Here is a 27,609-nt window from a genome sequence, read left to right as displayed (position 1 = left end):
AGGTTTAACGGCTGCTGTGTGCTCGCTGTCCCCTCTGTCTCCTCTCTGTGCCCGGGTCCCCCACCCCAGAGCCGCTGGACCTTTGGGCTGTTCACCGTGTGCCCCTGTGCCGGGCTCCTTCAGCCCGGGGGGCAGCAGCAGGTGTTGGTGGACTGCGGGGCGGACCAGCTGGGTACCTGGTCCGAGCATATGGCCATAGACTTCAGCGACCGGGACCCCTCGGGCCATCCCGAGGGCACCCCCTTCAGGCTGGCGGTGGATGTGGCTGTGCCAGGTGGGAGGATGTAGCCATGACGATAGCGTAGTGAGAAAGCAGTGATATTGTGAATCAAGGGCCGTGCTGACTCAGATAACACATTGGACATTGAGTTGAAACATGAACAGGCAGCGCGAAACACCTGCGGACGACACAGGCTTAACCTAATTAGGAGAATTACAGGGCACTCTTCCCAAAATAATAGGCAAACTAAAAGCCAGTTACAACCGATCTAACCTTTCTAAATGTTCCTAATGGATTCAAGTTGCTCCTAGGATGGAGACGCCCCTCGAACGGATAAAAAATGTATGAATTTAAAATGCTAAAATGGGCCTTCAAATTTGCCAGCCGTTAATATAACTGTACGGCCCGCACAAGTGAAGTCTACGTGTGGGAAGCACTGCATTGCAGACCGAAATGAGATGGTCCGTTGCTCATGTCTGTGGTACATGGCGTTTAATCTCAACGAGATTGGCAGATATTTGGCAGATATTTAGCCTGTTATCCAATGTGTCTGACAGTGGTCAGATTCAAGGAACACAAAGTGATCTGGCTCCAGTATATAGGGTATCGAACCCAGTGCATTTCTTACTATCCTGCCACACTAGCCTTTACAGTCTATAATTGAATGGATCTCTATTAGTATCATTTATTCTTTCACTCAAGTATTTTTTTACACACACACACATACACACACACACACACACACACACACACACACACACACACACACACACACACACACACACACACACACACACACACACACACACACACACACACACACACACACACACACACACACACACACCCTGTTCCCCGCAGGACTCGGGCAGGACATGAGCTCCATCTTCGAGGAGCACCGGCTGTGTCCCAGTGCCGGCCAGCTGCGGTCGGAGCCGTTCGCCAGCACGCCGGGCGTGTACTGTGGTGGAGGACAACACGTTCGTCTTCCACAACGTGCTGGCGGCCGGCGGCGGCGCCCGGGCCCGCTTCAGGCTCACCAACACCGGCCTGGTGCCCTGCCAGCTGCTGCTGGCCATCAAACAGGGCGCCACCAAGGTACCAGCACTGGGGCACCCTGCTTAGGGGTCGGGCTGACTGATGACTTACCAGCGCTGGTGGTCGCTGGTTAGAGGTTGGGCTGACTGCTGGTTAAGAGGCAAACCAGCGCTAGATTGATCAGATAACTCCCTGTCTAGGTTGAGCACAAGCTATTGCATGCATACTGTCTGATTGGTTGATAGGGTAACCCAATACGGCTGAATAGGCGTTGATGCCATACACCTGCCCATTGATTGAAACTGAATTGAAGGGGATTGATGCAGGGCAGCCACTACAGTCGTCCCAGAATGAACCAAAGCTGAAAGCCTTTTTAAAAGGCGGGGTCAGGGATCGAGGGAGAGAGCGGCAGGTGGGAGGAGATGGGGAGCTCTGGCTAGGGCTATCAACCTAGCCTATACCCAGGCCTCTAGGATTTAAATGAGCTTCACCATGAAGGCATATCAATATTGGAGCTACATCAGCAGGTTGGGAATCCCTCCCTTTTACGTGTGTGTGTTCTGCTCCTTGCATTTTCCCCGCGACGTGGAGGTGTTTGACGTATCTCCTATGAGACTGTACGTCCCCAGCCAGTCGCACTGCTTTGCAGAGGTCTCCTTCGACCCTCAGACCATCCGGCAGCATAGGGCTGTGTTCGAGGCTGTGCTGGAGGGAGGCATCAGGTCTGTGTGTGTGTGTGTGTGATATACAATGATATAAAATACAATTAACTGTATATGAATAAATACATTGTGATAAGAGAGCAGTCTTTCAACGGTACAATTGTGCATCATCTATTTACTTTCTATCTATTTTTTCACACCCTTAACTTGAACATTCACCTTATTTTTTTATTGTGTCTCCCTCTCTTTGTCTCGCTTGCTCTCTCCCTCTCTTTGTCTCGCTTGCTCTCTCTCTCTCTCTCTCTCTCTCTCTCGCTCCGTCTCTCTCTCTCTGTCTCTATCTGTGTCCCTGTCCCTCTCTCTGTCCCTTTCTCTGTGTCTCTCTCTGTGTCTCTCCCTATCTGTGTCTCTGTCCCGCTCTCTGTGACTCTCTCTGTCCCTCTCTTTCTCTCTCTCTCTGTCCCGCTCTTTCTCTCTCTCTCTCTCGCTCTGTCATGCGCGCTCTGTCTCTCTTTCTCTCTCTCTTTGTTCCACTTTTTTCTCTCTCTCTCGCCCAGTCACTCGCTCTCTCTCTCTCTGTCTCTCTCTTTCTCTCTCTCTGTCCCTCTCTATCTCGCTCTCTCTCGCTCTGTCACTCGCTCTCTCTCTCTCTCTCTCTCTCTCTCTCTCTCGCTCTCGCTCTCTATCTCTCTCGCTCTGTCTCCTGCTCTCTCTCGCTCTCTCTCTCTCTCTCTCTCTCTCTCTCTCTCTCTCTCTGTCCCTCTCTATCTCTCTCTCTCTGTCCCTCTCTATCTCTCTCTCTCTCTCTCTCTCTCTCTCTCTCTCTCTCTCTCTCTCTCTCTGTCCCTCTCTCTCTCTCTCTCTCTCTCTCTCTCTCTCTCTCTCTCTCTCTCTCTCTCTCTCTCTCTCTCTGTGTCCCTCTCTCTCTCTCTCTCTCTCTCTCTCTCGCTCTCTATCTCTCTCGCTCTGTCTCCCGCTCTCTCTCGCTCTGTCTCTCACTCTGTCTCTCTCTATGTCTCTCTCTTGGCCTTCCTCCAGTATGATTTCGATGGTGAAGAGCAAACTTCTGCAGTTCAACCTGTTAGGAGAGGGCAACCTGCCCAGTGTGTTTGTGACCCGGCCGGCCCTGCGGGACAGCCAGGGAAACCCTGTTCTACAGTTCGGCCGGCTGTTGGCCGGTCGGCAGCACGCGCTCCCCTTGGTGCTCAGGAACGATGGCATCATGGGGGCTCAGGTAAAGCCAACAGGGGGTTTAGTTTGTGTTCAAACTAATACTTATTGATTTTTAAAGACCTAGTGGTAGGAGTTGATAATGATGTTGTACTAATACTTTCATTTCCATTAATGATATTATTATTATTTTACTACAGTTAAGTTTACTGCAGTGTTTCTCAACTGGTCTTTCCTAAGGACCCACACGTGTCTTTGTTTATAGTCACAACCCAAAATATATCTGCCAATATTGCAGTAATCAACAATGCCTACGTGAACAGTTCAAAACCGAGAGAACACAAGCTGCACTGATGGGGGCTAAAGCCAATGAAAAGTCCATTGAGACTTAATATTCAACGGACCTGAAACATGCATGGCCCTCTCTCTAAGGTTTGGCATATGCTTCATGACCCACTTATGGGTCACCCCCCACCACTGGTTTAGTGGACCATATTTCTCAGGATTAAAGATTCAGGAGTTAAACACAGGGTTGTTCTGGGCAATACTATTCTAAGCACAATGCACGTTACATCTTTGTCGTATCTATACAGAATTTAAGGCTAAGAAATGTAGAACATGAAAAACTGAAAATAGAGAATGAAATGGAAACGAATATAAAATGAGACAGTTTGAGTGTTGGTCTGTGTTTAATCCATAGGTCCACATCGACATGCTGGATAAACAAAGAGTGTTCACCATCCAGCCTGCTCCTGACAACACCATCAGCAGTATCACATGCTCACCACTAGAGAGCACTGCTGACTCAGGTACAGCCTCACCGCCGCACCCCCTTCTGCCGTATGGCCGATGAGTCCATTCATATATTCTACCTGATTCCTTCACCGGCTCTTCCACCAGAGCCCCCGCTCTGCCACAGGGCCTCCCTCAGGCTGGCCCCGGGCCAGTCGGCAGGGTTTGAGGTCGGCTTTCACCCGGAGCAGCCGCTCAGCGCCAGGGCCAGCATAGAGGTGCTGGTCCAGGACAACCAGTACAACCGCATCATGGTGAACCTGACCGGAGAGGCCTACCGAGACATCATCACCCTGGACAACCTGCGCAGGACGGCCCCGGAGGACGAGGACCTGGAGGAGGGTAGGAGGAGGGGATGGGGTGGAGGTGATGCAGGGGAGGTTAGAGGAGGGAAGCGGATGGAGGTGATTAGAGGAGATTAAAGGGGGGGGAGGTGGTGAAGGTGATGCAGGGGAGGGAGACGGGTGTGGCTCACCCTCGTATCAGACAGCGCTGCAGGAGGCGATCACGGTTATTGGAAAGTTATATGAAGTCTGGGTGATCGTGTGAGGTTGTTTTTCTCAGCAAAGTTTAGACTGTTCTGTGGAGCTGGGGGGCAGTGTGGTCTGATCAGAACTGGGTTGGGAAAAATAACTCGAAAAGTCTAGTATCTATCTATCCAGTATCAAACATCCATGCAAAAGATGTGTCCTCAATGATCAATATGTCTATGGAACCATCCACATCTCCTCCAGGCGAGTACGAGGCACTTGACCTGGGGCACTGCCAGGTGGGCCGTCCCTACAGAGAGCACTTCACCATGACCAATCACAGCACCAGCACGGCCCTGAGGTTCGAGTGGCCCGCCCCCACGCCCCACATCACCTTCTCTCCACAGGTAATGGCGAAGAGAGTAATGCCATGACAAAAAAAAACACACAACTGCAATAAGACGTGTGTTACTAGGCCATCGACCTGGTCACTCGTGTGACCTCCTCTTCCTCCTCCTCCTCCCCCTCCTCCTCCTCCTCCCCCTCCCCCTCCTCCTCCTCCCCCTCCTCCTCCTCCTCCTCCTCCTCAGGCAGGCCACCTCCACGCCGGCTGCTCTAAGGAGGTCAGCCTGGCCTTCTGCTCCCCTCTGCCGGTGACCCTGGCAGCCCAGGGCTCGGTAGCGAGGCTGTGCTCGGTGGAGTTTGACCGGCCCACAGAGGAGGTGGTCGACTGGGATGACCGGCAACGCACGGCCCATCTGCCCCTGGTTCCCTCTGGTGGTCCCCAGCAACCCGCCAACAACCAGGTACAGTATGTCCACCATCGCTGTGATACACACATGGAACCCAAAGGGACAGAGCTCATAGGTTTTGTGTGTCTGTGTGTGTGTGTCATTATGTGTGTGTGTGTGTCAATGTTTATCTGTGCGTGTCATTGTGTGTGAATGTGTCACTGTGTGTGTGTCTCACTGTGTGTGTGTGTGTGTGTGTGTGTGTGTGTGTGTGTGTGTGTGTGTGTGTGTGTGTGTGTGTGTGTGTGTGTGTGTGTGTGTGTGTGTGTCATTCTGTGTGTGTGTGTGTGTGGTGTCATTGTGTCAATGTGTGTGTGTGTGTGTGTGTGTGTGTGTGTGTGTGTGTGTGTGTGTGTGTGTGTGTGTTTGTCTCATTGTGTGTGTCATTGTGTGTGTGTCTGTGTCTCATTCTGTCATTGTGTGTGTGTCATTCTGTGTGTGTGTGGTGTCATTGTGTGTGTGTCATTGTGTGTGTGTGTGTGTGTGTGTGTGTGTGTGTGTGTGTGTCATTCTGTGTGTCATTCTGTGTGTGTCTGTGTCTCATTGTGTCATTGTGTGTGTGTCATTGTGTGTGTGTGTGTGTGTGTGTGTGTGTGTGTGTGTGTGTGTGTGTGTGTGTGTGTGTGTGTGTGTGTGTGTGTGTGTGTGTGTGTGTGTGGGTGGTGCAGTCGGAGCCTGAGCCCCCCTGCTCTGTGGTGGAGGGCTCCCAGAGGGAGCTGGAGCTGAGGGTGAGCGCCGTGTGTGACTACGCCCTGTTCCTCTGCGACGGGGAAGCGGTCCGCTTCAAAGACACCATGCTCTACCAGACCAGGGTCTCCCAGTGAGTCGCCGGGTCCACCTTTGTAAATAATGCAGATTTTGAGGTCTCTGTACGAGTCCCACTTGGAGTTGTGCTTGGTTAATAGGTTCTATAAAGACGGGTTGGTCCGTTGGAGCCTGGAACGGGTGACAGTTGAACTGTTTGGTCCCCTACATATGTCTGTGTGCACAGACTGACGATCAGGAACCAGGGGGTGGTCCAGCTGGAGTATTCATGGAAGGTCGTCATGGACCCATACGACAGCGCTGAAAGAGGTGCTGTGGAGCTTCTATTAAGGGACTTTTGGGGGCTAGGGTCAGGGGGTTGACAATAATATTTGGCCTGTTAAGCCCTTTGAGACTGTACCGGTGATAAGGGCTATATAAATCCAATGTTATTGATTCTATACCATCTCTGACTGAGCTTTGAAGCAGACTGTTGTCTGTGATCTTCTGCAGCCGCTGTGAGTCCCAGCTCCCGGCCTGGGAGCCCCGGGGGGGCGGCACCTTCCACAGCCCGGCCCTCCAGCGCCCTGGCCGGCTTCACGTGTCTCCTGGGGGACCCGAAGCTCCCCCCCTTCACCGTGGAGCCCCACGTGGGGAGTGTGGGCCCCGGGGCCTCCCAGACCTTCAGCGTCCACTTCTGCCCTCTGGCGGTGGCCAGCTACTCAGGCAGGCTGGTCTGCAGGTAAAGGGTTGCACTGTTTCCATCAATGACCTATTTATAAAAGAAAATAAGCAAAATTTAGCAATGGCCATGATTGGGAGTGATTTGAAAATTAAAACAGCTATAATCTGCTACAGGGGGGAAAGAGAAAGGCCAATAGGTTTAATGTTCGCAAACACTTTGTGTTTATGTCTACTTAGAAATGGCTTTTGGGTTATATCAATATTTGATCGTTTGTGGCCATGTTTAAGGTGACTTTGGTCATACTTTTCAGTCCCCCTCTCTCACGGTCTGATGTATTCCCAGAAGGGGAGGTTCCTGTGAAATCATGGTATACTTTAAGGGTAATTGATTCAGAAATGTCAATGTTTGTATGTGCTGAAGAGGGGGAAGTCCCACTGCAGTAGATTCTGCATTTTGTTTCATGCTGCCGCTTCCTGCTGCATCAGATGAGAAAGAAGACATGGCTGGAGGTCTTTAATTGAGCCTGACACAAATGTCGAAAGACTAATTTATTATTTGTTCTCACTGTTTGCGTGTGTGTGTGTGTGTGTGTGTCTGTCTGTCTGTCTGTCTGTCTGTCTGTCTGTCTGTCTGTCTGTCTGTCTGTCTGTCTGTGTCTGTGTGTGTGTGTGTGTGTGTGTGTGTGTGTGTGTGTGTGTGTGTGTGTGTGTGTGTGTGTGTGTTTCGCGGCTCCAGCATCCCCAACCTGCAGGAGGGGGTCCTTGCCCCCAACTTGCTGGTGTTGGGCCGCTGCCTGCTGCCCCACGTCCACTTCCAGCTCGTTAAATCAGATTACATCAGTGGGCAGCACGCCCCCTGGGACCCCCACACCAGGGTCGTAGAGTTCCACTCCGTCGGCCTGTCCGTGTCCACCACCAGGTGGCGCTGTCTTGTCTTTCAAATCGTTCAGCACTTTTTTTTACTGGTTTACAAATATCTCACTGGGTACAACAACTTGTCATGAAATGTAAGGATTTCGTGTGTGTGTGTGTGTGTGTGCGTGTGCGTGCGTGTGTGCGTGTGGTTTTCCGTCCATTTTTCCAGGAAATTTGCGGTGGTGAATCCCACCAGTCAGCCCTACTCCTTCCAGTGGGTGTGTAAAGACACGGAGCCATGCCCCTTCCGCTGTCTGACCCCCAGTGGCAGCATCCCGCCTGGGAAGAGAGTAGAGGTACGAGACAGAGATGTAATACCGTCGGTCCACCATCCAGAATATCATCTGATGATGAGCTCGCTCCTAGGCTTCTCACCGCAGGACAGAGCGCATGAATGTACCATGATGGCAGTAGTGAGGGTGGCGACTTCCAGGCTTCAGAGAGAGGGACATCTGCTTCAGTCACATGGCTTTAGCGGCGGGAGAAAGGGAGGGACACCTCCCATCCATTTCCATTATCCAAACGGATGTTGCTTTGTAATTTGCTTCTCCTTGTCTTTGTTGTTCTACTTCTCATGTGCTTATTCTTCTCACTTCGGGGCTGTTCACTGAAGCAAAGCGTTATCTTGTATAACAAAGGAAGTAAGAGAAGGGGCATTTGGTTACGGTAGACATAACAAATGATTCAGGAGCATCTCCCAGCCTCTTTGTTTACCAGCGTTACACTCTGTCTCCCCTCCCTGGGGGGGTCTTCTGTGTGGATCAGGTGTGTTGGGAGTACGTGTCGGAGCAGCTCGGCCTGGTGGAGTCATGGTGGGATTTCCTGGTGGAGGCGTTGGGCCTCTCCGTTCCCCTCCTGCTGGCGGGCTCCACCAGGGAACCACAGGTGTACCTGGACACAGCCCACCTGGACCTGGGGGACATCCTCGTAGGTCAGTATCAAACACACACACCGACCCCCACACACATACACAATCAGCCATTAAGTATGTTCAATATTTATGGTGGATACTAAAAGAGGATACAACGAGGAAATGAATTGAAGAGCTAGTGAACCCTAATCGGTTTAAATATTTATTTTTTGGGGGTAGCATCTTCTTCTAAAACTCTCATTGTGTCTCAAAAACATACATTCTTGAGACACATTTTGTGTCTCATAGTGCTCGAATTCCAGCTGAAACAGTGGGTTATCTGGCTCTTTAAATGTCTTTCTTGGAATATTTCCTTAAATGTTATCGCGTCTGAGTACACACTTCAACACCCATCAGCCGAAGCTTGGATTAGAACGATATATAACCTGTGTGTGTGTGTGTGTGTTTGTGTGTGTGTGCGCTCGCAGGGCGGCGGATTGAAAACACCGTGCATCTGGTGAACTTTGAGGAGTGCGTGCTCCACTTCTCTGTGCTGCAGTCGTCCCTCAACTCCGAAGACCACCTGCACAGTCTCACCGTGCAGCCCACCACTGGCACCGTGGGGCCCGGGGACAGGTGACGGAGATCACACACATCTGAACGCACATGCGTGCACACACAAGAGACGCATACGTACTCACACACACACACACACACTCAATAGACACACAGGCACACACACATCGATTTTTTGCTTTTCAAAATGGTCAGATGTGATGGGCAATTGCAGTTTTCGCAATTTGATGCATGTGGTTTCCTTTAATATGACACTGTCGGCTGAGTAGGCAGTCCTTCAATGGGGCCCAGGAAACATTCACCTACACACTGCTTAAAGCACAGGGCCAAGGACACATTCACCTACACACTGCTTAAAGCACAGGGCCAAGGACACATTCACCTACACACTGCTTAAAGCACAGGGCCAAGGACACATTCACCTACACACTGCTTAAAGACTGGGGTCCAGGACACTTTCACCTACACACTGCTTAAACACTGGGGTCCAGGACACTTTCACCTACACACTGCTTAAACACTGGGACTCAGAACACATTCACCTACACACTGCTTAAAGACCGGGGCCCAGGACCCATTCACCTACAGACTCCTTAAAGAAGGGGGGCCGTACTTGTGCCAGACCACCTCTGAATGTGGTAAGAGTGAACGGACCTCAATGTGTCTGCAATGCGTCCTGGGTACATTCACTGTACTTAGAGCTTTCCACTTGAGATCAGGGGCCGTATTCACAAAGGATCTTAGGGCTAAAAGTAGGTCCTAACTGGCGAATTTAGGAGTAACTCCTAAAAATAATGGGCGTGTCACTCTTAAATTTAGGACTCCTAACTTTTTTCACTAAGAGCAATTCACAAAGTATTTTAGGACTAAAAGTAGCACCTAAGTCTAGGAGAGCTTAAAAGTCCTCAAGAGGACTCCTAACTCAGTAAGACCTATTCACAAAGAATCTTAAAATGCCTGCGAGACGAAATGTTAGGGTATTCAACTTATTGTGGAGTTAATGCGCGATGCAATGACATCCCCGACTAACAGGAATAATCCGATTAGTCCCGAAATAAAATGTTATAAAAATTATAAGTTATAAAAAAATATAGGCTATATAACTTATAAAAAATAAAAGATAATTGCGCCATCAAAAGACGAGGACGTGTTCGTCAATAGGAAGAAAGTGCATTCCATCAACACGCAGGTTGTTTTTGATGCAAATTTTAACATAGCCTACTGGATGTTGTTGCAAAGTGGCCTGGATCTTCAGCTACCCATGATTCGCGCATTTTTAAACGTGAGCGGTCTGAGGCAGCTTTTTGAGATGTACCAGTTGGGTGTCACTTGCTGGGTGACAGTGACTATCCATGCAAGACGTGGCTCTAGACACCCTACCTCAATCCACAACCGGGAGCACAGTTAAATGTAAGTGATTACGCAGATTACGCTTAGTCCTATGCGTAAAACACATCGTATTGGCTCTTTGCGAGCACACAAACATACACGAAATGTTGTGAAGAGAGGAATTGGGCAGATGAAACGTCGGTTTCATGTCCTCCACGGCGAAATACGCCTCACCCCAGAGAGGGCAAGCACAGTAATCACTGTATGTGCCATTCTACACAACCTTTGCAAGCGGAGGAACATTCCACAGCCAGACGATGATGATGATGATGACGGCGATCAACATTACAAGGAATTTGGCCGTGTGGAACCGAGTGCACAGGCATTTAGGGATCACTTTGAAAACACATTTTAGGTAAACACCTTGGCACAAATCAGTCAACACTTGGGTAGTTCGTAACATTTATTTTCTTTTAGATTTTACGTATTTTTATTGGTTGCTTTCTCTCTCTCTTGAACGTGCAGGCTACAACGTCATTATCGTGGTCTGCACAAAATTGTCATCATGCGTGTATTCTGCTAACTGCACTAATAGGAATTAATTTCTAGCCTAGGCTATTTCCTTGTTTTTCGTTGATTCAGTGGGCTCGTCTGAACAACCAATCACCGAACTGACAGCTTCTAAACTCGTGCACGAGAATTGACGTAATCCATAGCAACGGCGCGTCACTCTTAGTTCACTCTTTGTGATTTATCCTTAGTAAGAGTAGGTCTCAGCGGCTTTGTGAATAACTTTTAAGAAAAAACTCCTACGTAAAATGTTTTAGCGCGAGTTAGGAGCACTCCTAGCGGTAAGATAAAATGCTTTGTGAATACGGCCCCAGATCAGCCAAAATGCATGTTAGTGCCAGGTGTGGACAGGGCCAGACACACACACACACACACACACACACACACACACACACACACACACACACACACACACACACACACACACACACACACACACACACACACACACACACTGATCAAAAGGAATTAGAGGAAACAACCAACAGTGGTACATCAATGTTGATTTCATCAATGAGTAATAGTAATAGATCCGTCTATTCCCTCCTATACTGTTGCCTCGGTGAACGCTGCAGACTGCCGCTGTCATTGTGTGTGGTGGCCGCAGGGGAGGGCTGCTTGAGGTTCAGACCCGTGCTGAGGGTGAGGGGCAAGACGCAGCCGCTGACCCTCAGCGTCAAGGCCGACGGCTACGCCATGGGCGCCCGGCTGAAGCTCCGGAGCCCGGCAGGGAAGGAGAGGGAGGTCCAAGCAGGGGAGCAACCCCACCTGCTCCACTTTGGAGAGGTTGACACGCACACACACACATGCACGCACGCACACACGTGCACACACATGCACGCACGCACGACCACACACACACATGCACGCACGCACACACACATACGTGCACACACACACAAACACACACACACACACACAAATGCACACACACACGCACACACGTGCCCCACACACACACGCACGCATACACATGCACGCACGCACTAACACACACACACAAACACGTGCACATAACAAAAGACACACGCACACAAACTAGCTCTATGTCTACCCCTCTCTGTGTTTTTGTGCATGCATATGTTTGACTAACACTGCTTCATGATTTGAGTTTCAGCTGTTATCCAGGCTTTCAGTCTGGCCCGATATTAATTTCATGCTAGATCATGAATCATCCAATTAAGCAGTTGTGAATGGACTGATGGCGAAACCTATTCCAGACATTTCAGTGTGTTTTTCTTTTCAGGTGGACCTGAGGGACACATCTAGCTTCACCTTCCTGCTGTACAACATTGGGAGGTTTAGTATGTGTGTGACCTTTGAACTGGAAGGTCCCCCAGAGCTGCTGCAGCACTTGGAGGCGAAGCCCGGTCAGGAGGCCGTCGTGGAGGTCAGCCAACAGCTGAATGCCACGCTCTGCTTCCGTCCACAGAGAAAATGCTCCCTCCAAGGAGTCCGGCTCCACGCCAAGGTGAGACCGGCGCTCGCTGATGAATGTGGTCCAGCTATGTCTTCTTCTGGTGCTTATTACAAACCACACCGTCACCTTAATCTGTGGACATCAATGTACACACATACATACATGTCAGCAGGGTCCCGGTCAGACCCAACTAATGGATTGATGTGGTGCAGTCAAATCTTGTGTAGTCTTGGTAAGACCTTACTAATCGATTTATATAGTCTAGCCATGTGATCATTCATTCATAGAGTAGGCTTACAGTATTATGTATGCAAGTGTTTTGGGGTTAGCCCTCACACTAACCTTCGTAGCATGGCACCAACTTCTGAAATCAATCTCATTGTTAGTGGACGGTGCAGCATGTGGTACAATATACCAACAAACCATGGCTTGATCTCTCCCTCTCTCTGTCTGTCTGTCTCTGTCCCTTTCTCCCTCCATCCCTCCCTCCATTTCTCAGGTGAGGCACGGCCCGACGTTCACCTTTGCGGTGAGTGGCAGTGGCGCGCCCTCCAGCCTCCACTTCTCATTCACCCAACACAACTTTGGCAAATGCTTCGTCCACGCGGCGGGCATTGCGCCGGCCTGCCAGACCCTTCTCATCAGCAACACCAAAAACAGGCCTATCAGGTGTGTTTGGGGGGGGGGCGGTCAGGGTTTTCTGTACAGAGAGGACACAGCACTGGGATGTCTGGACCTCCGGTCCCTCTTTGTTTGGTCATGTATTCTCAGAGTGAATGCAGGTCATAGAAGAGCCCGTTGATCATGCTGAATTAGGCCTGCAGGGCTGCTCAAACTCCACATACATGGGCCAGTTTTGTGGACCGTGTATGTGGATGCCTACCTATTGTTTAGGCTGGGAGTTGAAGGCCTATCCTACCCCCTGCCATGTCAGCGACACTAACCGGTCGACGCGTTTCCTCCTGGATCCACGGCGCCAGTGTCCAGTGCCTGTTCGCCAATACCCCCCACCTGGAGCTGGGCTTCAAAGCAGAGACGCTTCCGTCGGGGGGCACTGCCGAGGCGAGGCTCACCTTCCTCCCACGAGAGGCGCGGCGCTACCAGGACAAGCTCACCTTCGTGGTGGGCCAGGGTACCAAACAAGTGGTGGAGATCCGGGGCCAGGGCATGGAGGTCAAGGTCAGCCAGGCCACGAGCTGCGCTAGGGGCTTCCATAGGGAGTTTGGGGTCCACTGCCTTGCTGAAGGGTGTGTGTGTGTGTGTGTGTGTGTGTGTGTGTGTGTGTGTGTGTGTGTGTGTGTGTGTGTGTGTGTGTGTGTGTGTGTGTGTGTGTGTGTGTGTGTGTGTGTGTGTGTGTGTGTGTGTGCGCGTGTGTGTGTGTTTGCGTGTGTGTGTGTGTGTGTGTGTGTGTCCAGCTGGAGGTGGAGGACCCCAGCCAGGAGAAGGTGGACCTGGGGTCGGTGCCGCCGGGCCAACGGGTGAAGAGGCAGGTTTGGGTGGTCAACCGCACCCCCTCCGACCTCACCTTCTCCATGCAGTTCAACACACAGCCCCCGCTGGACCCCAGGGTAGGGAGTTCCCCACACACACACAAGGCCGCCATCGTGGTAGCTTTAGTTTCTGTGCTACTTCTTCCAAAGAGCTTCAGCCCTGTTGCTTGTCAACTTCCCCCACCTCGTTTCCTATTCATTATTTCTTTCATGGTTTTTAATATACACTGTATGCAATTCACTCTTTCAGTGTGTTTCTGTGGAACTAGCACGGAGTTGGAGGTACTAAGCCTGATAATATCTCTGGATTCCCTCCTCCTCTGCTCCAAACACACATTATTCCTTCCCCTGTAATACCGTCAATCCGGCATGAAGGCCTGGCATAAAGCAAGTGCTAGGCTTGATATTTCTGAGGTAATGGAGAACTACTGAGTGAGCAGGGATGTTTCCCTTTGCCGTTAAAGCGAGGCTATTAAATAATAACAGTTTTGTATCATAACTTTATTTTTTCCGCACTTTTCAAGTTACTAAGTATTTTGTGTCGAGACATGTACAGTGTTCGTCAATTGGATATAAATATCTTTGGTATTTTCATATCAGCATTCATTATTCTAGAATGACGTGGTGTTGTTTTTCCAATAGGAACAATCTCATGTGTATCTCATGTGTGAACAATCTATCTGAGAGATGCTGTAGCCCAGGTGGTGCCCTAAAATCCTCCCATTAACCCCTGTTTCTCCTCCTCCTCCCTTCCTCACTGCACACCTCTCCGCTGCACTCACCTCTCCTCTGCACTCCTCCTTCCTCCTCCTTCCTCCTCCTTCCTCCTCCTCACTCCTCACCTCTCCTTATCTCTCCTCCTCACTCCTTATCTCTCCTCATCTCTCCTCCTCACTCATCACCACTCCTCCTCACTCCTCACCTCTCCTCATCTCTCCTCATCTCTCCTCCTCACTCCTCACCTCTCCTCATCTCTCCTCCTCACTCCTCATCTCCTCGACTCTCCTCTACACTCCTCTTCACTCCTCCTCTATCCTCTTCCTCCTCCCCCCTCACCCCTCCATGCTCTGCTCCAGGTGCTGTCCGTGTCCCCTGCGGGTGAGGTCACCCTCAAGGCTCTGGTTGGCCGCTGTGTGGTGGAGCTCCTCTGGGCGCCCCGCAAGCGGGCGGCCCCCTTCACGGCCCAGCTGCGGGCAGAGTGCATGGGCACGCAGCACACCCTGCTGATCGCGAGGGGCCGCTGCCAGGTAGACACCTTAATCAATCAATACATTCTAAATGAACATTATTTTGGAAATCATATTTTTTCTGATCATATTTAATCAACCTGTTATCATAAGTATATTCAGGGTTAGGGTTAGGGTGTTTCTCGGATGTTTCTCTCTCTGTTGTTCATGAGGATTGACACAGGTTGTCAATGCTCCACTTTAAATGTCTTCCCCCTGAGCAGCACAGCGGTGTTCTGAGCTCTTTCCCCTGGTCCGTGCAGTGTGTGGAGGTGCGGCTGGACCCAGACTACCTGGCCTTCGGGGCGGTGATGCAGCGCTGCATGTTGGCCAAGAGGCTGGTCCTGAGAAACCACGGAGACATCGGGGCGGGGTCGGTACCGTGCACGCTGCACACTGCAGTGGAGCGCATCAGCTCTCCCTCAACGTATCGATCCGACACACTTACAACGGGGAGGGTCTTGAAACAGAAGAACAAATAATTGAATTGTATTTGTGTCTCTGCCAATGCAGAGACAGTGAGGCTCTTTTTCTTGAATCTTTGAAATAAAATACACATTGCTAGGGGTTGTGCTATCTTACCATGCATGGCACTTATTGACACTGTTACTATATCACAGGTTCAGATGGGAGACAGAGCGCTTTTCTCCAGAGCTTTCCATCAAGCCAGATGCAGGCTACATCAGCCCAGGCTCAGAGCTCCCCTTTGACCTTACCTTTGCCCCCGTGGAGCTCAGCAACCCCAAGACATACGCACATCTGACGTGCTCCATAGAGGGCTCTCCTGCTCCAGTGACCCTCACCGTCGCTGGCGCCTGTATTCCCCCCGCCGTCGCCAAAGAGGTAGGATCAATGCCCATGTCATTGCATGTTCCTTTATTACACTATGGTAGCCCACCCTCTGCTCTCTTTAAATTCTTTCTAAAATAATAGGTTGGAGACCAGTGTTCAATCTGGTTAAAGGGCTAGTGATTTCAAACCATGGGTGGGGGGTTGTTTTAAAGGTGCAGTGTGTTATTGAGTGGCATCTACCGCTGAGGGTTGCACATTCAACCAACTGAATTATTCAAACAACTTTCATTAGAGTAAGCGAATTGTAACACTATTAGATGAAAAGGAAAAGGCCAAGCATTTTAGGAAGGAGGGGGGTTGTGTTTACCCCATTGCGACGACCCATTTGTGAGGATTTTTAAGTAGCTTGGAGCATTATAATCCACCATGTTGTATATGAAATGTGCCACACACTGTGGTTTTATACCAGTGCCTCAAATAGCCAGTGAAGGCAGGCCTAATGCTCTGTCCTTTCACCATACTATACAATGTATGAATCTATAGGTGTATATATACTATAACTATATATAACTATATATATATATATACACCTATTATGCTTTTTATATAACGATGATTTTATAACGATTTATTGTGCAGGCCTACCCCCAACCCCACGATGCCTTGCGGCACAAGGAACACGATATATACACAATATGTATATATAGTTATATAGACAGAGTAATCCAAGTGTAAAATTGTGTAGTGAATGGCAGCAAACGGATGAGGGGAATAATGATAAGTAGGTGCAAATTGGAATAAATGGGTTGCACACTTGCACACAAATTGACTTTCAAGCGTGCATAGGTGTGAAATTGTTATTTTAATTCTTGTCAAGAGTCCATTAATATCCCCAACATTGCTATGGGCCCCACACATGCATGTTTTAAGACACAATGTCTTTCCATAGTGACCAATATTTTAAGATGAATTACCCAACCATGACCAAACACCATTACTTCCACTAGCATGAGTGTGGAACGGAGACGGTTATGCAATGTGATGGTACGTTTTTCATGCTGCTGTCAAGATGAATGATCAATTCATATAACAGATAGCAGTAGGTCTATGAATGTAATTTACCACTGTGCATGCAATAAGAGGACAAAAGATGAACAAGCCAGACATCCCGGCATATGTGAACAGTTCCTTATAACTCTGTGATTTTGCGTTGACCCACGATTGGAACGGTCAAAGGACCTTGACTTGGGAACTATGACCTATAGTTGTAAAGACCAAATAATGTATTTATAATATGTATAAATCCATCAAGGATCCTCATCACTTGATATTTGGCTACCTGATGCTGCCTCAATTCTACACTCTGGACCTTTATTATGTCTTAAGTTGCACTTGTTCGTAGACATGGGGGTAAAAAATGTTGATCTCATAGTTGTTGTTGAGCCACTGTGATCACTTACACTTTAAAGGTACAATTCTGAATTGGCCAGGAACAGTTATCTAGGTAGTGTTTTCCTTTGAAGATGGCAATTTCATGCTTTGGCATTTGCAAGTAAAGTAGCCCACAGCCTGCCCCTGTGGAAGAGCCGGTGTCTCTGGGCTGCTGCTCCAGTCTGAGTCAGACACCAGCACCACATTATAGACTAGGCTGTTCTGCCCGCTGAGCTCAACAACGTTGATACCCTCGCCCAGTGGCTTCACTTCAGGGTAGAGTTAAATAATAAATAATACTAGCTCCCAGGATATAAACCTTCAGTGAGTATAGCACCGTGCTGGGTCTATCCCACCGTGGAGAGTCTATAGCACCGTGGAGAGTCTATAGCACCGTGGAGAGTCTATAGCACCGTGGAGAGTCTATGGTGAGTCTATAGCACCGTGGAGGGTCTATAGCACCATGGAGAGTCTATAGCACCGTGGAGAGTCTATAGTGAGTCTATAGCACCGTGGAGAGTCTATAGCACCGTGGTGACTCTATAGCACCATGGAGAGTTTACACTGAGTCTATAGCACCATGGAGAATCTATAGCACCGTGGAGAGTCTATAGCACCGTGGAGAATCTATAGCACCATGGAGAGTCTATAGCACCGTGGTGACTCTATAGCACCGTGGTGACTCTATAGCACTGTGGTGACTCTATAGCACCGTGGAGAGTCTATAGCACCGTGGAGAGTCTATAGCACCGTGGAGAGTCTATAGCACCGTGGAGAGTATAGCACCGTGGTGACTCTATAGCACCGTGGAGAGTCTATAGCACCGTGGTGACTCTATAGCACCGTGGAGAGTCTATAGCACCGTGGTGTGTTAATAGAACCAAGCTGATTCAACATGAACAGCAGGTCTATCCTTCTGATCTTTGTCATTCTGAACAAATAAAAAAACCTCCACAGTTTGACCCAACCCCAATAGAAGGAACACAATCCAGAAACCTCAAACATCAAACAACATCTCCTCCTGAGGCCTGGCTGTCCTCCTCCCCCTCTGGTCCAGGTGTTGTCCTTCTGCTGCCCGGTCCGCGGCTCCCGCACCCAGAGCCTGTTGGTGTCCAACCCCAGCGCCCAGCGCTGGAGCCTGCAGCCCAGCGTGGAGGGCGAGCACTGGAGCGCCGCGCCCGTCCTCCTCCTGGAGCCGCTGGAGATCAAGAGCTACCCCATCACCTACGCCCCGCGGACCATGGCCGCCCCGGGCACCAAGCATGTGGTACGGCAGGCCGCCCCTCTGGAGAGGCGGTCGTGACGGGTTACATTTAACCTGGGATGGATTTGACTTATGTGGAGCGGTGTGGAGCAGATGCTTTAATACACAATGGTTATAAACGGGCTTTTCAGTTATGCACGTGCTGACGGTGCTTGGTAAAACGTACTCTATAATATGCTTTAACATCTTGATGTCTAAGCGAAAGCTAAAGCTAAATGGTCTCTCTTTGCCTCTCTCTCTGTCTGTCTTTCTGTCTCTCTCTGCCGCTCCCTCTGTCTCTTTCTCTCTGGCTCTCTTGCTGTCTCTCTCTGCCTCTCCCTATGTCTCTCTCTTTCTGTCTCTATCTCTCTTTATGCCTCTCTCTCTCTGTCTCTGTCTCTCTTTCTCCCTCTGTCTCTCTTTCTGCCTCTCCGTCTCTCTCTCTGTCTGCCTCTCCCTCTCTCTCTGTCTGCCTCTCCCTCTGTCTCTTTATTCATGTCTCTCTCCCTCCCCCTCTCTGTCTGTCTCTTTCTGGCTCTCCCTCTGTCTCTTTATTCATGTCTCTCTCCCTCCCCCTCTCTGTCTGTCTCGCTCTGTCTCTGTATTCATGTCTCTCTCCCTCCCCCCCTCTGTGTGTGTGTCTCTCTCCCTCCCCCTCTCTGTCTGTCTCCCTCTGTCTCTGTATTCATGTCTCTCTCCCTCCCCCTCTCTGTGTGTGTGTGTCTCTCTCGCTCTCCCAGGGTTCTGTGTTCATTTGTTTCCCTGATGGATCTGGGCAGCTCTACTCTCTGCAAGGATCCGCCGAGCCACCTAAACCCGAGGCCACCATCAGCCGCGAGCTGCTTGCCAAGACCCGGCACACGGAGCTGCTGCCCGTGCACAACTGGCTCAGCAAGCTGCAGAGGTTGGTCACACACACGCACACACACACACAACAGCGGAGCCCATTTGGGGCTAATGTACAATATACACACAGCCAGCATGTGTTGACGTGGGAAACACTGTCACACACATGCAGTCAAGGTTGTAGTTGTGACAGGTATGCTTGTTTCTTTCTAGCACTGTAAATCTTCAGTGTTTCTGTGTTTGTTTCTCAGTAAAATTATTGTTTCTGCGTATGTTTCTCTGTAAAATATGGGGGTTTCTGTGCATGTTTCTCTATCAAATGAGTGTTTCTGTGTATGTTTCTCTGTAAAATAAGGGGATTTCTGTGCATGTTTCTTTATAGAATTAGTATTTCTGTGCATGTCCCTCTCTAAAATGAGTGTGCTTCTGTGTATGTTTCTCTGTAAAATAAGGGGGTTTCTCTGCATGTTTCTCTATAAAATGAGTGTGTTTGTGCATATGTCCTTGAAATTAGGTGTTTCCATGTCTTTCAGGTTCAAGGTGGTGATAGAGATTCTGAAGCCGGACAAGCCCGATGCGACAGTGTCTCTGAGGGGCCTGGACTACGTGGACGTGGCTCCTCTGGCCACCAGGGACTACAAGTTATTGTTCTACTCCTGCAAGGAGGGCCTGGTGCAGACCAAGGTCTGGGCTCATGGCCATTAGCTATCTTCTCACCTCAGTCTCTTGTCTTGCTTCTGTTTGAGGCCCAGTATTCCAGCCTGACAATAGCCTATGATGGGACCAGCGCCTTGCAGACATACCTAGTTAGCAGTCAGCAAATGAACGCAGGACATACCACCACAGTACTACAACAACTTCAGGCCCGAGGGCACTGTAGCCAATGAGGGCAAAGGGGCAGTGGCCTGGGCAACGCCAGCCACGAGTCTATGCACGAGCCTGGGTGCTGTGTATCACTAGAGGACGGGGGGAGGGGGAGGCGTGGTGGGGGGGGCTGAAAGCGATGGTGGGAGGGCTGTTGAGCGCATGTGTTCCCCTTCGAAGGGGTCTCCTCGTTGTAGCCTCGACGCCTCGTTGACCATGCCCCCTCGCCCCCCCCCAGGTGACGTTCCTCAGCGAGCCCTCGGGCGAGTACCTCTTCTACGTGCTGAGCTTCAGGGCGCCGCGCACCGCGCCGGCGGGGGCGGTGGAGCTCAGCGCCACCGTGCGGCAGACGGCCTCGTCCAGCGTGCGGCTGGAGAACCCCCTGGCCGTGTCCGTCACCCTCAACGCCGAGTGCTCGTGTCCCAACATCAGCGTGCCCCTGCAGCACACGCTGCCCGGCCTGTCCCAGGTGGGGACTAACGGATCAAAACCAACGGAATGTTTATAGACCACTTGTTTCCTTTCTGTTGGAGCTCATGCTGTTGTGTCGGGTTTTGCGTGCGTGCGTGTGTGCGTGTGTTTCTATGTCTGTGTCCTCGTGTCCATGTATGTGTCTCTCTTCTCCCCAGGGGGAGGTGGTCTTTGAGTTCCAGCCCCTCTTTGCGGGCGTGTCCACAGCGGCGCTCAGCCTCTCCTGCATTGAGCTGGGCTCCTTCCGCTACGAGCTGGTCCTCAGGGCCCTGGCCGCGCCGCCGGAGCCCCCGATCCTCTTCCAGGTCCCGCTGGGCGGCCACAACATGGGCCACGCCAAGTTCACCAACTACTCCCGCAGCAAGGCGGAGTACACCTGCAAGGTGAGGCCCCGGGGCCCTCAGCCCGGCTCCCTGATACAACCCTGAGTGGGTCAGATACAGTGTGCCCTTATACACAGCTTCATATACTTATTCATCATCAACGCAAAAATGGATGTATATATACTGTATATAGTTACCTTTTGTAACTATTTACATCCCCACCCTCCCATCCTATTTCCTCTCTCCTTCCCTCCCCCCCATCCCCGCTCTCCCCTCCCCTCTTCTACCCCACCCTCCCATCCTATTTCCCCTCCCCTCTCTCCGCCCCAGACGGACAATGATGACTTCCTGGTGGAGAAGGGCCTGGTCACGCCGCCGGGTTCCCAGGCGGGCTCTGAGGTCCGTGTGGAGCTCTGCTTTGAGCCCCATCAGCTGGGCGAGGCCAGGGCCCTGCTGAGCGTGTCCTCCCTGCTAGGGGGCGAGTACGTCTTCCCCCTCAGGGGCATCTGCGTGGGCCCGAGGCCCCAGGGCCCGTTCAGCATCCGGGCCGGTTCAAGCGTCACCATCCCCTTCAAGAACGTCTTCCTGCATCACAGCGCCTTCTCCTACCAGGTGAGAGTCGGGCCGGGAGGGGGGGTCCCCTAAGGCCCCGAGGGGTACAGGACAGTGCCTTAATATACAATATACAAAGAGATATACATCCGAGACATAGGTCTAATGTACGTTCTGGCACTTAGAAATAGTACTCAGCAGCGTGTAGCATCTTATCCGAGCTATCTTTGGTGTATACTGGAATGGGTTGACCTAGCAATTGTTGGTGCTTGGCACATCCTTACTGTACCGACAGCGATATATTGTTGTTTGTCTTTCTAATGACAAACGTACTTATTGTGTGTCGCGTTGGATAAAGCATCTGCTAAAGGCCCTAAAGATAAAATGTTAATGTACTGTTACACTCGCAAATGCAGGGGGGTCGCATATGAGTCCACACATTAACTATGAACTAACTCCTCAGTCTGGTAGGCTGAGGCTGATGAGTCCACACATTAACTATGAACTAACTCCTCAGTCTGGTAGGCTGAGGCTGATGAGTCCACACATTAACTATGAACTAACTCCTCAGTCTGGTAGGCTGAGGCTGATGAGTCCACACATTAACTGTGAACTAACTCCTCAGTCTGGTAGGCTGAGGCTGATGAGTCCACACATTAACTGTGAACTAACTCCTCAGTCTGGTAGGCTGTAGCTGATGAGTCAACACATTAACTGTGAACTAACTCCTCAATCTGGTAGGCTGTAGCTGTATCACATTCAGTAACAAGTAGGACTAACATACCCTTCTCCTTCTACTGGTTAAGTCCCCCCTGGCTAGTTGTATAAAACCTGCCCTATGTTGGTAATCAGCTGTCCCATTAGCAGCCACTAATGGCTTGAGTTGTAGCTACAGTTGTTACTACATCATGTAGTAACAACTGTAGCTACAGTTGTTACTACATCATGTAGTAACAACTGTAGCTACAGTTGTTAATACATCATGTAGTAACAACTGTAGCTACAGTTGTTACTACATCATGTGTCTTACTCCCAATAAAACCATTTATAGAGGAAGATTGGATTGGCGCTTTTCTACTCTTGAAATACCTTTTATTTCAGATACTTTTGAATGGCCTTAAAGGGAATCGCCCAGATATCGGTGGATTGGTGTTTGCCTGCCTTACTCAGACTAGTTGTTTATTGCCAAATGCACCATCGTGCTTCCAGAAGGTGAGGTCGCTGGGTTAGCAGACTTGCAGAGATACAGTAGCCTAGCTCCTGTTCATGTGAGGGGTCTACACTTTGAATTACTTTCCAATCATTTCCAATGGGTTCCACCAGTAACACAACAAGATGCTGTTTATCTACAAACACAGATAATTCAGCACTTTATATCGTATTTTATAAGGCTGCCTCTTATGCGTCGCTGAAAGGTTGCCCTCTGTGTAGAGTACCCAGCCAGAAGCAGCTGATGATATAACTGACCTCTGTATAGACATGTGCCAGTGGTGCATCACAGGTTGCCTAATCATAACAGCGCAGAAAATGTTGCTAATTATCTGTGTGTTTTTAAAATCCAGCAAAACTCACCTTTTAGAAGCAAAATTATGAAAGTGAAATCAAACGACTCGTCTTGAATCTGGGGAAGACAGGCAAACGCCAAAACCACAGATATCTGGGTGTCTCCTTTAATATCTGCAGTAGAACAGTGGGATTGAACAGCACTGAGGCCTGCACTGTGTAAAGGGATTCCTGGGGCATAACGGGGCCTCGTGGTCTCTCCTACAGGTAGACAATCCGTGCTTCACGGTGAAAGGGGCTGAAACCATCCGGTCTAAAAAGAGCCAGAACATCCTGGTGACGTTCGAGGCCCCGGCGGCCGGGCCCCAGGGCCGCTGGCAGGGGAAGCTCAACATCTGCAGCGATCCCTCTGAGGGCCAGGGGCCACCCCACTGCTGGGTCTTCTACCTGAGGGGCCACGACCCCGAGGCCACGTAGACGCAGGCACAACGCACGCACACAGCACACACACACACACACACACACACACACACACACACACACACACACACACACACACACACACACACGTACACACGTACACACGTACACACGTACACACGTACACACACACACACACACACACACACACACACACACACACACACAACAGGTCAAACAGAGGCGCACATAAACACATGCACATATACCAATAAAATAAAATGTCAACAAATTGTTTGCACTGTTCTTGCACTCCATTCAAATGTTTACTATTTATACGAGATATTCCTTTGTGTCAGACAAAATGCTTTATTTTATTTTTCCTAGCAATAAATCTATTGTGTTATTAAATCGAATATGGACGCATAACTTAAAGTTGAAAATCAGAACAGGAACAGCTGTTATGCATGTACATTATTTATTGTTATGTGCCATCGGCCATATGGGAGCTGTCCTAAATTACACAATAAATAGTTTACAAAAAAAACAGGGTGTCTCTCATTAACATCAGTAACCACAAGGGGGCAATCATGTCCAATAGTCTCCCTAGCTAGGTCCCCACAGCACTAGATGGCAATGTATTGGTCATTGCTCCATGGTTAATTAGTCAAGGTACCTAACCAGGCAAACCGTCAATCTGTATTGTTCACATAATTTCAACCATTAAGAGCTTGTCAATTGGCCTTATACACCGTTGTTTGGCGATAAATCATCCCTCTTCTAGCGTGTTTGTTTGAGAAAATAAAAACACATTTAGTGGAGAGCAAACCGTTTTCACCATCCCTCCTGCCTTTCCTTCCCTCCCAGACCAGGGTCCGACCTGCTCCTCATAGGCTCCGCTGCGGAGCGAGACCCATGAACCTGCCCACTGACCACAGGTTCAGTGGTCAGGTTCATGGGTCTTGCTCCGAGCAGTGGTATTGAGATGGTTCCTTAACACTTGACATGTGTTTTCCCCTCTGCTGCATTTGTGTTGTTATAGGGATACACAGATCATATGGATCATCTGCATACTAGTTACAATGAGAGAGAGAGAGAGAGAGAGAGAGAGAGAGAGAGAGAGAGAGAGAGAGAGAGAGAGAGAGAGAGAGAGAGAGAGAGAGAGAGAGAGAGAGAGAGAGAGAGAGAGAGAGAGAGAGAGAGAGAGAGAGAGAGAGAGAGAGAGACTATTTCTGATGTGGTTCCCTGGAGCCCTTTCTTCTCTCTCTCTTCTCTCCATACTACTCTACTCTAAGACGCTTTACATATTGCCCTATCAAAACTATGTAAGACAGACTAGGAATAAAAGAAAAACAGAGGTTAAACATGAAGAATAAGGTGGGAGTTAGGTGGGGAAGGCTAGTGTGAAAAGTGTGTACACAAAGTGTGCTAGTGTGGTACACAAAGTTAGCAGACCCACAACAGTTATGAGCGACACTGTTAGTCCGATGCCTCGGAAAAGGGAAAGGGTGTATTGAATAGAGGCTGGGTACCATTTTTTTTTAATGCTCAAAAAGTGCATTTACATGAAAAGGCTACTTAATGACAGTAACTCAACTGCAGTTAGTGAGATGGATGGACAGATGGATTTATATATATACATATATATCTAATATATATATATAAATATATATGTATATATGAGAGAGATAGAAAGGTTGATAGATGGAGTGGATGTGTGTTGGGGTGGTGGGTGTGTTTTCGGGGTCGATGATGTAAGATGGGAGGGGTGCGCCTTTCCCCCCATAGAGCGCACCATGCATGCTACGCAGCAAAAGGATGTGTGAGCAGGCAGCGCGCTATTGCAGGGACGGCGTCCACAAACTGCTCAACAAAGAACAAGCCAAACTCCGGGCCCAGGACAGCAAAGACCAGCCACCAAACCCCGTAGCCGACCTGGTGCTGGACAGCGAGTCCGCGACGGCAGCACAGACCGGAAACAGCGGCGCTCAGCCCGGTGGTATCGACGGGCTCGTCCGCTGGATCGTAACCAAGATGAGTGACAACAAGAACATCTCCAGCCGGGAATTCGCCGGCAGCCGGGAGGAGGTCGCCGTGGCTCAGGAGCATTTTTACGCTCCTGAACCGCGCAAAGGCATCGCCGTCATTCTAGACGTGAGTGTTGAATCTGTAATATATACGGACCTGTGGTTCACTTCTCTGCTCACTGGTGGTGCTGGACAGACTGACTGACTGAGGGATCGGTGTCTTCAAAAAACGAGAACTTGTGCGCAAAGACGCACGGCTGTATTGGCAAAAAGGTCGCGCTGCTGCGTTGACGCGACTAAAGTGGTGAGAAGGTAGCCGAAGTTTGCATGACATGAGACTCTAAACGACACATTATATCAAGGGATTTGCCCAAATCCTAATTAAACAAATTCAAAAACCTGGATAAAAAAATATTTCTCTCTTTATGCATCTTCTATGGCTCCTTTACATAGGAGACGTAGAAGACTCCTACTCTACACTTGCTGGGCTATTACGTAATATTCTCACTAAATCATATGGGTAACATTATACCGACAGTTCCTCCTCGCTATCGGGCTGGGCTGCATATCGATCCCTGTGAGCTGATGTTCCATCGTGCATCTCAGTGTCGGTCTACCCTGTTCGACTGCTACTCGATCTTTTCATAGGCTAATGCTTTTATTTTTTTTTAAACAAATGTGTAGTCCAAGTTGTTGATCAATTTTTCCCGATGTTTACTCGTCTGAACACATGACATTACCTCGGACAGTATAGCAGTTCGACCTGTGTTGCAAATCTCCGCGTCGCTGGAGGACGCAGTCTACTAGGCTACTGTAGTAGAATTGAATAATTTATGAAGCTTTTCCACTTTGCGTTGCAATCATGGCGCGCAATAAGGACTGCTGAGGATTCGCCCAGAATGTATCGATCAGGACGATGATCACAGGGTGCCAATGGACATCGATTATCGATGTTTATTTTTCCTTAATCAAAACTTTTTCGCACACTCGGTTTTAGGGGTTTACAACTTTGCAGGAAATCAGTTCAGTCGCATCATTGACCCCAACCTAGATATCTACTTTTAAGAGAAGAAGAAGGGGCATGGAAACTAATTATGCTCTAGACCTGCAGGGCTTACAATATCCTAGTAAAAGAATAACGGTGTGTGTGTGTGTGTGTGTGTGTGTGTGTGTGTGTGTGTGTGTGTGTGTGTGTGTGTGTGTGTGTGTGTGTGTGTGTGTGTGTGTGTGTGTGTGTGTGTGTGAAATAAAGTTACAATTAGTATTAATAAAATTATTTTGCTCTGTTCACTGATGTTTCAATGTTGATGATCCATATTGGAAATCTCTAAAATGGTCAACGGCCCAACGGGTTTCCAGTTTGTCACCACTTTCTCCTTTCTCAAAGAGAGGCAATGAAAATGGCCCTTGGCCAGACACCAACTGCATAATTACCATAGTATTACTGCAATATCCACTCATGATTCCTTGGATATCCAGTGACATTGACATGAATCGAGTGACTTCTATTTGCATTATGGATCTGGTGGTAGAGAAGATCTCCGTTTTATTTGGTTGGTGAACATTTACATAAGGAATAATGGGTTTTATGAGGCTATAAAAGAGGGGTGTAATCTCAGCCTCATGGCGGTGGATCCTCCCCTGATACATTGAACCAGGGATGGAGTTTCTTTCTGTTCATGAGTCATTTAAGTTCTAATTCATTTTTAGTTTTTTATTGTAACACATGATTATTATCATAACTTGGAGGACTCTAGCCCCTTATAAGATTTATATTTTCTGTAATCATTCTAGATTCCCAATGTGCGTGCGTGTGTTGTTTCTCTCGCTCCTCCCCCGCCCACTGTTCGCGCTACCATCCCAGCCTTAATGTATGGAAGCATATATGTAGCAAAATTCAAATGGCAATGCAATTTGCAATTTGCAATTCAATAAGAGTTTGATAATAAAGATTGCTGAAGATGAGGGAAAACACCACTCTTAAGTTTGCCTATCAATCATTGAACATTTAAATGAATGAATGAAAAAAAAAAGAATGAAGTAATTCGATTTTCAGCAGTTGGTTATTTTAATGTTACGGTTCATTTTACACACGTATGAGTCCCCGATTGTGCGTTAAAGGGTGTGAAACCGGGTCGCTCCCTGTATCTACCCGTCCTCTTTCAACTCTGATCCATGACTGAAGGATGT

General features: G+C 49.2%; 2 protein-coding genes across 2 annotated transcripts in view; both read left to right on the top strand.

Annotated features, from left to right (window-relative positions):
* Positions 1–23,476, top strand: part of LOC130389158 (hydrocephalus-inducing protein homolog) — a 76,126-nt gene extending 52,650 nt beyond the window's left edge. Inside the window, 31 exon segments of the mRNA XM_056598829.1 lie at positions 70–274; positions 1,082–1,182; positions 1,184–1,318; positions 1,850–1,980; positions 2,959–3,154; positions 3,791–3,899; positions 3,991–4,224; positions 4,617–4,759; positions 4,943–5,158; positions 5,812–5,963; positions 6,135–6,217; positions 6,401–6,629; positions 7,308–7,490; positions 7,656–7,782; positions 8,252–8,417; positions 8,825–8,972; positions 11,387–11,597; positions 12,058–12,282; positions 12,731–12,900; positions 13,212–13,410; positions 13,647–13,799; positions 14,798–14,968; positions 15,211–15,320; positions 15,568–15,790; positions 18,228–18,437; positions 19,154–19,317; positions 19,793–19,943; positions 20,362–20,592; positions 20,753–20,977; positions 21,248–21,529; positions 23,240–23,476. Coding sequence (XP_056454804.1) covers positions 70–274; positions 1,082–1,182; positions 1,184–1,318; positions 1,850–1,980; positions 2,959–3,154; positions 3,791–3,899; positions 3,991–4,224; positions 4,617–4,759; positions 4,943–5,158; positions 5,812–5,963; positions 6,135–6,217; positions 6,401–6,629; positions 7,308–7,490; positions 7,656–7,782; positions 8,252–8,417; positions 8,825–8,972; positions 11,387–11,597; positions 12,058–12,282; positions 12,731–12,900; positions 13,212–13,410; positions 13,647–13,799; positions 14,798–14,968; positions 15,211–15,320; positions 15,568–15,790; positions 18,228–18,437; positions 19,154–19,317; positions 19,793–19,943; positions 20,362–20,592; positions 20,753–20,977; positions 21,248–21,529; positions 23,240–23,449 — 5,493 coding nt within the window. The 3' untranslated portion in view covers positions 23,450–23,476.
* Positions 23,477–25,210: 1,734 nt separating this feature from the next.
* necab2 (N-terminal EF-hand calcium binding protein 2) overlaps positions 25,211–27,609 on the top strand; it is a 61,551-nt gene continuing 59,152 nt past the window's right edge. Inside the window, exon 1 of the mRNA XM_056598056.1 lies at positions 25,211–25,546. Within this exon, the coding sequence (XP_056454031.1) occupies positions 25,211–25,546 (336 nt within the window). The remainder of the gene's footprint in view (positions 25,547–27,609) is intronic.

Source organism: Gadus chalcogrammus, chromosome 9 (assembly GCF_026213295.1).
Source record: "Gadus chalcogrammus isolate NIFS_2021 chromosome 9, NIFS_Gcha_1.0, whole genome shotgun sequence".
Classification (NCBI taxonomy): domain Eukaryota; kingdom Metazoa; phylum Chordata; class Actinopteri; order Gadiformes; family Gadidae; genus Gadus; species Gadus chalcogrammus.
The sequence above is the reverse complement of the archived record's forward strand: the minus strand, read 5'-3'. Positions and strand labels throughout refer to the sequence as shown.